The following is a 13791-nucleotide window of genomic DNA, read 5'->3' as shown; positions in this document are numbered from 1 at the left end:
GGATGATTTCCACACTTGGTCCATTAGTACACTGTTCCACACCCGCGCGTTTGTTATAGTTTTTGAATTAATTATTCACTCAGACATAAGTACAGTTTATGCTGTTGTTGTTGTTGTTGTGGTCTTCAGCCCAAAGACTGATGCTAGGGAACAAAAATTAGGCGATTATTATAGCAAAATCAGTTTTTCGCGACACAGTTGAATCACTATTTATTGGCGTTGTCCTTTTCTTTCACACAATGAAATTAGCACTTGTGACGGTTTACAGTTTTAGTTTAATAATAATTTGACTCCGAGCCCCCAATAGCAGTAATGTAGGCTGCTATAAGCGAAAATTACTCAATCAATTCGAACAGAACCACAAGTCCCACTGTCCTCTTTGTTTTAACAGTTTTGGCGCGAAATCACAGTTCGCCACATGTTCACTTACAACGGTGTATACCTCGTAAATCCCACTCACACAAATAATCGTAGCACTTCCAGTTCACCAAATATATGCTTGCGCACTTGCACTATTAAACAATACCCTTTGTCGAAATAAATCGGCGCGAAAAAGAATTCTCAAATGACCACATCGGCCACAATCATGTGCGGCTTGCTCGCCACTCACCCACCAAAACGACTGACCAACGGCTGACCCCTGGCCAAGATGGCCGCTCCCTTATATAGACTCGGACGTCAACCCCCTCCTCCCGTGGTTATACAAGTACCAATCTCACAAGGTTACAAATTTTGATACATACATTCCTCGACAGAAACCGCGCTAAAAAATACATGTTATTTACTATGTTACATTAATTTCTAGGATATTATCCTATCGCCCGTAAATCAAGTTTTAGCTTTTGCAAAATTTCGCCACTTAGCGTAAATTTGTTTGTTGACCTCTGTGCTGCAAAGTTTTAACATAGAACTGCATATAGCACCGTTTTTAGACGTAATCTATAGCGACATACACATTGCGCTGCTCAAAATCGTCATATCTCTAATAATTAATTAATTATGGGCGATAAATGTTGATAATAATTTGCAAACAATGAAAACTATTGCAAGATAAGTGTATACTATAACTTAACTAGTTTAAAATACGTGTGATGCCACCCAAAATATTATATAGTGCCGTTCTTTACGTCATGAATTTTCTATTGAATTTTATAAACAATTTTCCCCTCAAACTTTATTTATTGTTCTTTACAGGCCTAATTATTTATGAATCTTAACATATAACTACGGCACTCGATCCGCTATGAGGAAACGTTTTTAATGAGTGCTCGCTCATCCCTGTAAGTTGTTATTTACTATTTTTATTAATCTTTCAGTATTCGTGGTATTAACCGATTTTGAGGTTACTATAACTGTTGCGTCTCGTGACTTGAAATAAAGATCGATCTTTCAGAAGGTGCATATTGCTGACTACAATCCACTGCCGCATCGCTCTTCACCGTAAGTTACATAGTTTTCACGTAATGCGCGAAAAACCAAACAATGCCCCAAGCTGCGGGCCACGTGTCCTCCCGGTGGCGGAGACATCACACCGACCATTGCAAATTTCGCGCGGCCGCGTCACGCGCTTCCGCGAATCGCGCGCCATGTAGCGCGCTCGGCCTCCACAGAGCAATCCTTGCACACTAGAAATATTCATCTAGTAACGGGGGTTTGTACCGTCACAGTTGGTATCTCACAACTGTCCTGGGCATCTCCAGACACTGGTCGTCGGGGCTCAGTACGACGTGGGACTCATCACTGGAGACAATTCTGCTCCACTCAATGAGTTTCCAGGCCGTATTTGTCCGATACCGCTACAGAGGTCAATGGTAGTTGGCGCAAGGGGCGCCGTGAATTCAGTTCCCTTTCTGTGAGCCATCTAATAATGGTCCTTGTGGTCAATGAAACACCATTTGCACGTCGGATCGAAAATAATCGTGCATACGGGATTCTGAGTGGCTCTGTGACGACTCTTTGGTCCTCTCGTTTTGTCGTCTCACTAGGTCGACAGCGTCTTCTTGACGCTATCTTCGGCCGTGACCGTCGCTCCTATTAAAGTTAGTACAAGCTCCTTACTTGACCCCAAACAGGCGTATCCTTGGAAAAGGTCGGGTGATACGGGAAAATTTCAGTAAGACTGCATCATGGTCAGACAGAGATTTCGAAACCAGATACTGGATTGTAAGGCGTACCCGGCAGCAGATATAGACGCAAATCACAATGTAGTAGTGATGAAGAGTAGGCTGAAGTTCAAGAGATTAGTCAGGAAGAATCAATACGCAAAGAAGTGGGATACAGACGTACAAAAGGATAACGAGATACGCTTGAAGTTCTCTAAGGCTGTAGATACAGCAATTTGCAATAGCTCAGTAGGCAGTACAGTTGAGAGGACTGGACAGCTTTAAAAAAGGCAATCACAGAAGTTGCAAAGAAAAACGAAGATACAAAGAAGAAGATACAAAGAAAAAGAAATGATTATCGGAAGGACAGACTCAGAATACAGGAAAGTCAAAACAACATTCAGTGACATTAAAAGCAAGAGAGCTAACATTAAGAGTGCAACGGGAATTCCACTATTAAAAGCAGAGGAGAGAGCAAATAGGTGGAAAGAACCTAACGGTGTTCCGAAAAGATAGGCTGAACACGGTTGGCGGTGGCTTGTTGCTGTTAGAAGTAGTTTAACTTGTAGCGAAATTGAAGTAGATACTTCCTGTGAGTTAGTATGGGCAGAGGTCATTGTTGGCAACCGGAGTAAAATAAAATTGAATCCTTTTACCGACCTCCAAGTTCAGATGATACAGTTGCTGAAAGGTTCAAAGAAAACTTGAGTTTGATTTCAAACACGTACCCGACTCATATCGTAATAGTTGGTGGTGACTTTAATTTACCCTCGATATGTTGGCAAAAAGACATGTTTAATTCCGGAGGTACGCATAAAAATCATCCGAAATTGTGCTAAAAGCATTCTCTGAAAATTATTTCGAGCAGTTACTTCATGAGCCCAAGCGAATAGTAAACGGTTGTGAAAACACACTTGACCTCTTAGCAACAAACAATCCTGAGTTATTAACCAGCACCAAAACCGATATAGGGATTTGTTAACGAACACAGGGTTGTCGTAGCGAGATTGAATATTGTAATCCCCAAATCATCGAAAAATAAGCGAAAAATATACCAATTCAGAAAAGCAGATAAAAATTCACTTGATGCCTTCCTGAGAGACAATCTCCACTCATTCCAAATTAATAATAAAAGTGTAGTCCAGATGTGACTTGAGTTCAAAGAAATAGTATAGGCAGCAATTGAGAGATTTATGCCAACTAAATTAACAAACGACGGAACTGATCCTCCTTGGTACACAAAACGGGTTAGAACACTGTTGCAGAAACAACGAAACAAACATGCCAAATTTAAACAGACGCAAAATCCCCAAGATTGGCGATCCTTTACAGAAGCTCAAAACTTAGCGCGGAGTTCAATGCGAGACGCCTATAACAGTTCCCACAACGAAACTTTGTCTGGAACCTGGCAGAAAATCCAGAGATTCTGGTCGTATGTGAGGTATGTTAGCGGCAAGGAACAATCAATGCCTTCTCTGCGCGATAACAATGGAGATACTATGGAAGACAGTGCTGCCAAAGCTGATTTACTAAACACAGACTTCCGAAATGCTTTTACAAAAGAAGACGGAGTAAATATTCCAGAATTCGTAGAAGTAAATATCCTCGGAGTAGTTCAAATGGCTCTGAGCACTATGGGACTTAACTTCTGAGGTCATCAGTCCCCTAGAACTTAGAACTACCTAAACCTAACTAACCTAAGGACATCACACATATCCATGCCCGAGGCAGGATTCGAACCTGCGACTGTAGCGGACGCGCGGTTCCAGACTGTAGGGCCTAGAACCGCTCGGCCACCCTGGCCGGCTCCTCGGAGTAATGATGTAACTCAAATCACTCAATAAAAGCAAGTCTTCTGGTCCAGACTGTATACCAATTAAGTTCCTTTCGGAGTATGCTGATGCATTAGCTCTATACTTAACAATCATCTACAACCGTTCGCTCGACCTAAGATCCGTACCCAAAGACTGGAAAGTTGCACAGGTCACACCAATGTTCAAGAAAGGTAGTAGGAGTAATCCACTAAATTATAGGTCCATGTCGTTAAGGTCGATATACAGCAAAATTTTAGAACATATATTGTGTTCGAACATTATGAATTACCTCGAAGGAAACGGTCTATTGACACACAGTCAACATGAGTTTAGAAAACATCGTTCCTGTGAAATACAGCTAGCTCTTTCTTCACATGAAGTGCTGAGTGCTATTGACAAGTGATTTCAGATCGATTCCGTATTTCTGGATTTCCGGAAAGCTTTTGACACTGTACCACACAAGCGACTCGTAGAAAATTGCGTGCTTATGGAATATTTTTTTTTTGCGATTTCCTGTCAGAGGGGTCACAGTTCGTAGTAATTGACGGAAAGTCATCGAGTAAAACAGAAGTGATTTCAGGCGTTTCCTAAGGTAGTGTTATAGGCCCTTTGCTGTTCCCTATTTATACAAACGATTTAGGAGACAATCTGAGCAGCCGTCTTCGGTTGTTTGCAGATGACGCTGTCGTGTATCGACTAATAAAGTCATCAGAAGATCAAAACAAATTCCTAAACAATTTAGAAAAGGTATCTGAATGGTGCGAAAATGGACAGTTGAGCATAGATAACGAAAAGTGTGAGGTCATCCACATGAGTATAAAAGGGATTCGTTAAACTTCGGTTACACGATAAATTAGTCTAATCTAAAAGCTGTACATTCAACTAAATACCTAGATATTACAATTACGAACAACTTAAATTAGAAGGAACACATAGAAAATATTGTGGTGAAGGGTAACGAAAGACTGCGGTTTATTGGCAGGCCACTTAGAAAATGTAACAGACCTACTAAGGAGACTGCCTACACTACGGTTGTCCCTCCTCTTTTAGAATACTGCTGCGAGGTGTGGGATCCTTACCAGGTGGGACTGACGGAGTACATCGAAAAAGTTCAAAGAAAGGCAGCACGTTTTGTATTATCGCGAAATATGAGAGGGTGTGTCACAGAAATCATTAAAAGAAAGGCGTTTTTCGTTGCGACGAAATCTTCTCACGAAGTTCCAATCACCAACTTTCTCCTCCGAATGCGAAAATATTTTGTTGACGCCGACCTGCATGGGGCGGAACGATCACCACGATAAAATAAGGGAAATCAGAGCTCGTACGGAAAGATATAGGTGTTCATTCTTTCCGCGCGGTGTACTAGATTGGAATAATAGAGAATTGTGAAGGTGGTTCGATGAACCCTCTGCCAGCCACTTAAATGTGATTTGCAGGGTATTCATGTAGATGTAGATGTAGAGTGCATTGAAGGCCTCTATGAGGGGGAAGATTTGTCTGATGTGACAGAAGAAGAAGCAGGAGTCGATTTAGAAGAGATAGGGAATACCGTATTAGAATCAGAATTTAAGAGAGCACTGGAGGACCGAAGATCAAATAATGCAGAAGGGGCAGATAACATTCCATCAGAATTTCTAAAATCATTAGGGGAAGTGGCAATAAAACGATTATTCACGTTGGTGTGCAGAATGTGAGTCTGGCGACATACCATCTGAATTTCCGAAAAATATCATCCACACAATTCCAAAGAATGCAAGAGATGACAAATGCGAGAATTATCGCACAGTCAGTTTAACAGCTCATGCAAGCAAGTTGATGACAAGAGTAATATACAGAAGAATGGAAAAGAAAATTGAGGATTTGCTAGATGAAGATCAGTTTGGCTTAAGGAAAGGTAAAGGCACAAGAGAGGCAATTCTGACTTTGCGGTTGATACTGGACGCAAGACTAAATAAAAATCAAGACATGTTCATTGGATTTGTCGACCTGGAAAAAGCGTTCGACAGTGTAAAATGGTGCAATATGTTCGAAATTCTGAGAAAAGTAGGGGTAAACTATAGAGAGAGACGTGTCATATACAATATGTAGAAGAGCCTGGAGGGAATAATAAGAGTGGACGACCAAGGACGAAGCATTCAAAATTCAAGTTGAAAGGATATCAATGATACGATTCACTGATGACATTGCTATTCTGAGTGTAAGTAAAGAAGAATTACATAATACGCTGAATGGAATGACCAGTCTAATGAGTACAGAATATGGATTGAGAGAAAGTCAAAGAAAGGTGAAAGTAATGAGAAGTAGCAGATACGAGAACAGCGAGAAACTTAAAATCAGGATTGATGGTCGCGGAGTAGATGAAATTAAGGAGCTCTGCTACATAGACAGCAAAATAACCAACGATGGAGAGAGTAAGGAGGACATCAAAAGCAGACTAGCACTGGCAAAATGGGCATTCCCGCCAAGAGAAGTCTACTAGTATCAAAGATTGGCCTTAATTTGAGGCAAAAAATTCTGAGATTGTATGTCTGGAGTACAGCATTGTATGGTAGTGAAACATGGGCTGTGGAAAAATCAGAACTGAGGTGAATCGAAGCATTTGTGATGTGGTGCTACAGGCGAATGTTGAAAATTAGGTATACTGATAAGGTAAGGAATGAGGAGGTTCTGCGCAGAATCGTAGAGGAAAGGAATATGTGAAAAACCCTGACAAGAAGGAGGAACAGGATGATAGGACATTTCTTGCAATACAGCATTTTAATTCGTTTTGATTGTAAGCACATACGTGAAAGCTTTTCACAAGAGCAGAAAAATCAATTAAGGCCATGTGAATATGATAAACTGAAGCCGCCCATAAGTCTATGCAAATTGAATTGCAGTTCGGAGACGTGTTTGACTGGAACCGAAAAATAAAATGCTACATGTCGTCTCTGCAATTCACAATTAAGTGCCTGACAGAGAGTTTATAGAACCGTCTTCAAGCCGTTTCTCTATTGTTCGACTCTAGAACAGCGCGCAGTAAAAGCGAACATTTAAATCTTTCACTGCGATCTCTGATTCCTTTTATTTTATTGCGGTGATGATTTCTCCCTATGTAGGTGGGCGCCAGTAAAATATTTTCGCATTCGCAGGAGAAAGTTTGTTAATGTAATTTCATGAAAAGATCTTGCCGTAAAGAAAACGTCTTTGTTTTAATGATTGCCATCACAACTCGTTCATCGTATCCGTGAGACTGTCTTCTCAGTTTCACGTTAACAGAAAACGAGCTGTTCTCTTTTGGAATTTTTGGATGTCCTCCGTCAGTCCTTTATGCTACGGACTGAGCAGGAATTCTCCAGAAGAGGACGGACAAGCGTAGTCTAAGCACTCTCTTTAGTAGATCTGTTACATCTTCAAGGTGTTCTGCCAATAAAGCGCATTGATTCTCTTTCCCCACAACATTATCTATGTGACCATTCCAATTTCTGTTATTCGTAATTGTAATCCCTAAGTACTTCCCTGAATTGATGACCTTTAGATCTGTGTGTGAACCGAAATTTAACAGATTCCTTTTAGTACCTATGTGGATGACATCACTTTTCAGTATTTAGAATCAATGGTCACTTTTCGCACCATGCAGATATCTTGTCTAAAACTGTTGGCAATTGGTTTTTGGTTTTGAATTACTGATGACTTTACTAGACGGTAAATGACAGCGTCATCTGTAAACAAACTCAGAGTCCTACACCCCTAAATCATTCATTTGGATTAGGACCAGCAGAGGGCTTATAACACATCCTTGGGGAATGCCAGATATCACTTCTGCTTTACGACTTTCTGTCAATTACTGCGTATTGTGACCTTTGTAACAGAAAATGACGGATCAAGTCGCACAACTGAGACAATACTGCATGGCACCCAGTCTGGTAAGAAGCAGCTTGTAAGGAGTGGTATCAAAAGCCTTCTTGAAATCTCGTTAAATAGAATCAATATGTGATCCTCTGTGAATAAAACTCATTACAATGAAGAGTTAGTTGTGATTCACAAGAACTTTTCTGAGTGCGTGCTGACGATTTGTCAATAGATAGTTTGTGTTCGAGATAATTCATAATATAGCACCCCGTATACGTTTCATGTTTCATGACTCTTCCTACGCTTTCTGTAACACTCGTCTATTCTTTCTCTACATCCTGAATCGTTGGAGTGCCTAGGAAATCTTTGTGCAGCAAGTATTCTGCTGATTTCAGACATCGACGGCGGTGGCGTCGATCCTGTACCAGCTGTCGCAACACCCAGAGGAGCAGGAGCGGCTGCACCGCGAGGTGGACACAGTGCTGCCGCCTGCCGGACAGCCCGTCAGCGCCCAGCAGCTGGACCAGCTGCTCTACCTCAAGGCCTGCATCAAGGAGACCCTCAGGTACTGTCCGTCTGCTGCCGTCCTCACCTCTATCATCAAACTCTGCTCGAAAAAGAATACCGTGTAATCAAGAGACGTATCGGAATTTATAAAACCATTGGGTGAAGTTCCAACCAAATGACTATTCATGCTGGTGTGTAGAATGTATGAGACTGGCGATAGACTATCTAACTTTCCACACAGTTGTAAAGATTGCAAGAGCCGACGAGTGCGAGAATTGTCGCACAAGCAGCTTAACAGCTCATGCATCCAAGCTGCTGACAAAAATAATGTACAGAAGAATGGAAAAGAATATTGAGGATCAGTTTGGCTTTAGGAAAGGTAAAGGCATCAGAGAGACAACTGGAACGTTGCTGTTGATAATGGAAGCAAAACTGAAGAAAATCAAGACACGTTCATAGGATTGGTCGACATGGGGAAAGTGTTCGACAATGTCAAATGGTGATGTTCGAAATGGTGAGATAAATAGTGGTAATCTGTAGGGAAAGACTGGTAACATATGTACAACAGCCAAGATGAAACAGTAAGACTGGAGGACCAAGAATGAAGTGCTCAGATTGAAAAAGGCTTAAGACAGTGATGCAGTCTTTCGCCGGTACTCTAATGTATACATCGAAGAAGCAATGAAGAAAATAAAAGGGGGGGGGGTCAAGAGTGGAACTAAGAGTCAAAGTGAAAGGATATCAATGATAAGATTCGCTGATGACTTTGATATCCTGAGTGAAAGTGAAGAAGAACTACAGGACGTTTTGAACGAACAGTCTAATGATTACAGAATGTGATTTGAGACTGAATCGAAGAAAGACGAAAGTAATGACCAGTAGCAGATGATAACAGTGGGGAATTTAACATTATAATTGGTGATCACGATGTAGATGATAAGGAAATCTGCTATCTAGGCAGAAAAATAGCCCATAACGGACGGAGCAAGGAGGATATAAAAAGCAGGCTAGCACAGGAAAAAAGGCCAAGAGAACTCTACTAGTATGTAGACCTTAATTTCAGGAAGAAATTTATGAATGTGACAACGTACGTTTGGAGCACAGCATTGTACGGTAGTGTGTACTGCGGCAAAACCGGAACGGAAGAGAATCGAAGCAACTGAGACGTGGTGCTACAGAAGAATGTTGAAAATTAGGTGGACTGATAAGGAATGACGAGACTCTCCGCAGAATCAGCGAGGAAAGAAATACATGGAAAACACTGTCAAAAAGAACTGAAGGGATGATACGACATGTGCTAAGACATCAGACACTAAATTCCTTAGTACTAGAGCGAGCTGTAGAGTGTAAAAGCTGCAGACAGAGGTTGGAAGACATTCAGCAAATAATTGGGGACGTAGGTTGCATGTGCTATTCCGAGATGAAAAGGTTGGCACAGAAGGGAATTCGTAGCGGGTCGCATTAAACCACTTAGAAGATTTATAACTTAGAAAAGGATACCTGAGTTATTGTTGAAGTTTCACTCCAATACAAACGGGTCACTGTGCTGCTGAAGCTGCCAAGGTCTGAAGAAGGGCATGTAAATACAATGTGCAACACAATTAAAGCCCAGTAATTGTCTCCCTTTGCGACGCACAAGTTTGAAATGGGACTCAAAGGTGCCTAAAACCTAGCGAACATGGAAAAGTGTGGACTCCTGCGACGTCACTCTTGGCCTCTGCCGCGCTCCAGACAGCAATGTGCCGACACAGGCGAAACAAAGATCACAGTTCAGAAGACCGTTTGAGCTGTAGAGTGGATTAATGATGTAACACTGGCACCAAACGCACCACAATTCTGCCGAACGCTATCGTGGACGTGTCATGTGACTGGAAAGTCTTAACACCCCTTCCTACCCACATTTCATCAGTCCCTATGACGCCTCCGCTATGGTGGTCAGAACCGCGACGCCCAGAATCAACTCACGCGGTTTTCTTACCGGTGGCCTAGAAAAACGTTCCAGACTCACTGACGCTTAAAATCGACATGGAAAGGCCTCAGGATGTATCATACAGGCGACAGTGAAACTATCCCTCCAACTTATTTTACTGTCGAAAATGAAAATTTCCATTGCTATGAGCAACAGGACTGCGTCCTATACAAAGTTCAACACTGCTCCATCCTTCTCTAAGGACATCGTGGTGTTGCTGTTGTTGTTTTTGTGGTCTTCAGTCCAGAGACTGGTTTTATGCAGCTCTCGATGCTGTGCAAGCTTCTTCATCTCCCGGTACCTACTGCAACCAACATCCTTCTGAATCTGCTTAGTGTATTCAAATGGTTCAAATGGCTCTGAGCACTATGGGACTTAACATCTGAGGTCATCAGTCCCTAGAACTTAGAACTACTTAAAGCTAACTAACCTAAGGACATCACACACATACATGCCCGAGGCAGGATTCGAACCTGCGACCGAGGCGGTCGCGCGGTTCCAGACTGAAGCGCCTAGAACCGCTCGGCCACATCGGCCGGCGCTTAGTGTATTCATCTCTTGGTCTCCCTCTACGATTTTTACCTTCCACGCCCTCCAATACTAAATTGGTGATCCCTTGATGCCTCAGAACTTGTCCTTCCAACCGATCCCTTCTTCTCGTCAAGTTTTGCCACAAATTCCTCTTCTCCCCAATTATATTCAGTACCTCCTCATTAATTACATGATCTACCCATCTAGTCTTCAGTATTCTTCTGTAACACCACATTTCGAAAGCTTCCATTCTCTACTTGTCCAAACTATTTATCGTCCATGTTTCGCTTCCATACATGGCTACACTCAACACAAATACTTTCAGAAACGACTTCCTGACACTTAAATCTATACTCGATGTTAACAAATTTCTCTTCTTCAGAAACGCTTTCCTTGCCATTTCCAGTCTACATTTTATATCCTCTCTACTTCGACCATCATTATTTTGCTCCCCAAATAGCAAAACTCCTTTACTTCTTTAAGTGTCTCATTTCCTAATCTTATTCCCTCAGCATCCCCCCCCCCCCCCACTTAATTCGACTACTTTCCATTATCCTCGTTTTGCTTTTGTTGATGTTCATCTTATATCCTCCTTTCAAGGCACTATCCATTCTGTTCAGCTGCTCTTCCAGGTCCTTTGCTGTCTCTGACAGAATTACAATGTCATCGGCGAACCTCTAAATTTTTATTTCTTCTCCATGGATTTTAATACCTACTCCGAATTTTTCTTTTGTTTCCTTTACTGCTTGCTCAATATACAGATTGAATAACATCGGGGATAGGCTATAACCATGTCTCACTCCCTTCCCAACCACTGCTTCCCTTTCATGTCCCTCGACTCTTATAACTGCTATCTGGTTTCTGCACAAATTGTAAATAGTCTTTCGCTCCCTGTATTTTAGCCCTGCCACCTTCATAATTTGAAAGAGAGTATTCCAGTCAACATTGTCAAAAGCTTTCTCTAAGTCTACGAATGCTAGAAACATAGATAAGTCGTAGGGTCAGTATTGCCTCACGTGTTCCAATGTTTCTACGGAATCCAAACTGATCTTCCCAGAAGTCAGCTTCTACCAGTTTTTCCATTCGTCTGTGAAGAATTCGTGTAAGTATTTGGCAGCTGTGACTTATTAAACTGCCAATTCGGTAATTTTCACATCTGTCAACACCTGCTTTATTTGGGATTGGAATTATTATATTCTTCTTGAAGTCTGAGGGCATTTCTCCTGTCTCATACATCTTGCTCACCAGTTGATAGAATTTTGTCAGGACTGGCTCTCCAAGGCTGTCAGCAGTTCTAATGGAATGTTGTCTACTCCCGGGGCGCTGTTTCGACTTAGGTCTTTCTGTGCTCTGTCAAACTCTTCACGCAATATCATATCTCCCATTTCATCTTCATCTACGTCCTCTTCCATTGCCATAATATTGTCCTCAAGTACATCGCCCTTGTGTAGACCCTCTATATACTCCTTCCACCTTTCTGCTTTACCTTCTTTGCTTAGGACTGGGTTTCCATCGGAGCTCTTGATATTCATACAAGTGGTTCTCTTTTCTCCAAAGGTCTCTCTAATTTTCCTGTAGGCAGTATCTGTCTTACCCCTAGTGAGATAAGCCCCCCCCTACATCCTTACTGATGCAACCCCACTGAAAGTGATCTGGCGCCTTTGGAGTGTATAGCGACCCAGTTTTTGCTCTGGTACACAGTGTGGAAATTTGAATATACGAGTAATTCGAAGCGGCAAAGACTCTTTAGTCTTTTTCAGCCCCCCTATTTTGCGCTCTTCTATGAATTGGTCCAGGTGTGTGGAAGGGGGGCTGCAACATTGATGCATGCGTGAATAAAACAGTAAAAGGTCTCCCTAAGACTCCAACAGTTCGACAACATCCTCTGTACCACACGTTGGGTAATTTAAAAATGTACGTGTACAGAGAGTTCGACACCCATTCAGTTGAGTGTCGCTCCACTGCTGTTCTTGCGCCTAAGCGCAGACAAGCCCTTCGACACCTCCTTGGATTCCGCACGCCCACCGGCAGCAGAGACCAATTAGATGGATGTGTCGAAGTCTCTATGCAGGTACATTTTTAAAATGCTCAACAAAAATGTGCGATGGTGTCTTAGAGCGACCCTATATCGTTTTATTCGTGCATATGCCAATGCTGCATCCACCCGTGATCACCCACAGAATGCCGCACTAATCCACATTACAGCTGCTATGAACTTCTGAGCTGGCCTTTCTTTCGTATGTGTCGACACCTTACTGTTCGGAGCGTCGCCGAGCGCGAGGGTGAAGTCGCAGAATACCGCACTTTTACACCATTACAGAGGAAGGTTAAAGACACATTAGAGCCAAATCTGAAACTTCTGCATCGCAGTTGGAGACAATTACGGGCCGCGCAGAGTGGCCGCGCGGTTAGAGGCGCCATGTCACGGATTGCGCGACCCCTCCCGCCGGAGGTTCGAGTCCTGCCTCGGGCATGGGTGTGTGTGTGTGTGTGTGTGTGTGTTGTTCTTACAAGGGAACCTCCCCATCGCACCCCCCTCAGATTTAGTCATAAGTTGGCACAGTGCATAGGCCTTGAAAAACTGAACACAGATCAATCGAGAAAACAGGAAGAAGTTGTGTGGAACTATGAAAAAAATGAGCAAAATATACAAACTGAGTAGTCAATGCGCAAGATAGGCAACATCAAGGATACTATGAGCCCAGGAGCGCCGTGGTCTCGTGGTTAGCGTGAGCAGCTGCGGAACGAGAGGTCCTTAGTTCAAATTTTCCCTCGGGTGAAAAGTTTACTTTTTTATTTTCGCAAAGTTATGATCTGTCCGTTCGTTCATTGACGTCTCTGTTCACCGTAATAAGTTTAGTGTCTGTGTTTTGCGACCGCACCGCAAAACCGTGCGATTAGTAGACGAAAGGACGTGCCTCTCCCATGGGAACCGAAAACATTTGATCGGAAGGTCATAGGTCCACCGATTCCTCCACAGGAAAACACGTCTGATACATTCTATACGACACTGGTGACGCCATGTGCGTCACATAAC

General features: G+C 42.5%; 1 protein-coding gene across 1 annotated transcript in view; it reads left to right on the top strand.

Moving 5' to 3' along the window:
- LOC126198820 (probable cytochrome P450 301a1, mitochondrial) overlaps nt 1-13791 on the top strand; it is a 284658-nt gene that overhangs the window by 232363 nt on the left and 38504 nt on the right. Inside the window, exon 8 of the mRNA XM_049935391.1 lies at nt 8143-8312. Within this exon, the coding sequence (XP_049791348.1) occupies nt 8143-8312 (170 nt within the window). The remainder of the gene's footprint in view (nt 1-8142; nt 8313-13791) is intronic.

The sequence above is a fragment of the Schistocerca nitens genome, chromosome 8, assembly GCF_023898315.1.
Source record: "Schistocerca nitens isolate TAMUIC-IGC-003100 chromosome 8, iqSchNite1.1, whole genome shotgun sequence".
Taxonomy (NCBI): Eukaryota; Metazoa; Arthropoda; class Insecta; order Orthoptera; family Acrididae; genus Schistocerca; species Schistocerca nitens.
Note: the sequence above shows the minus strand (reverse complement) of the source record. Positions and strands in the feature narration are given on the sequence as shown.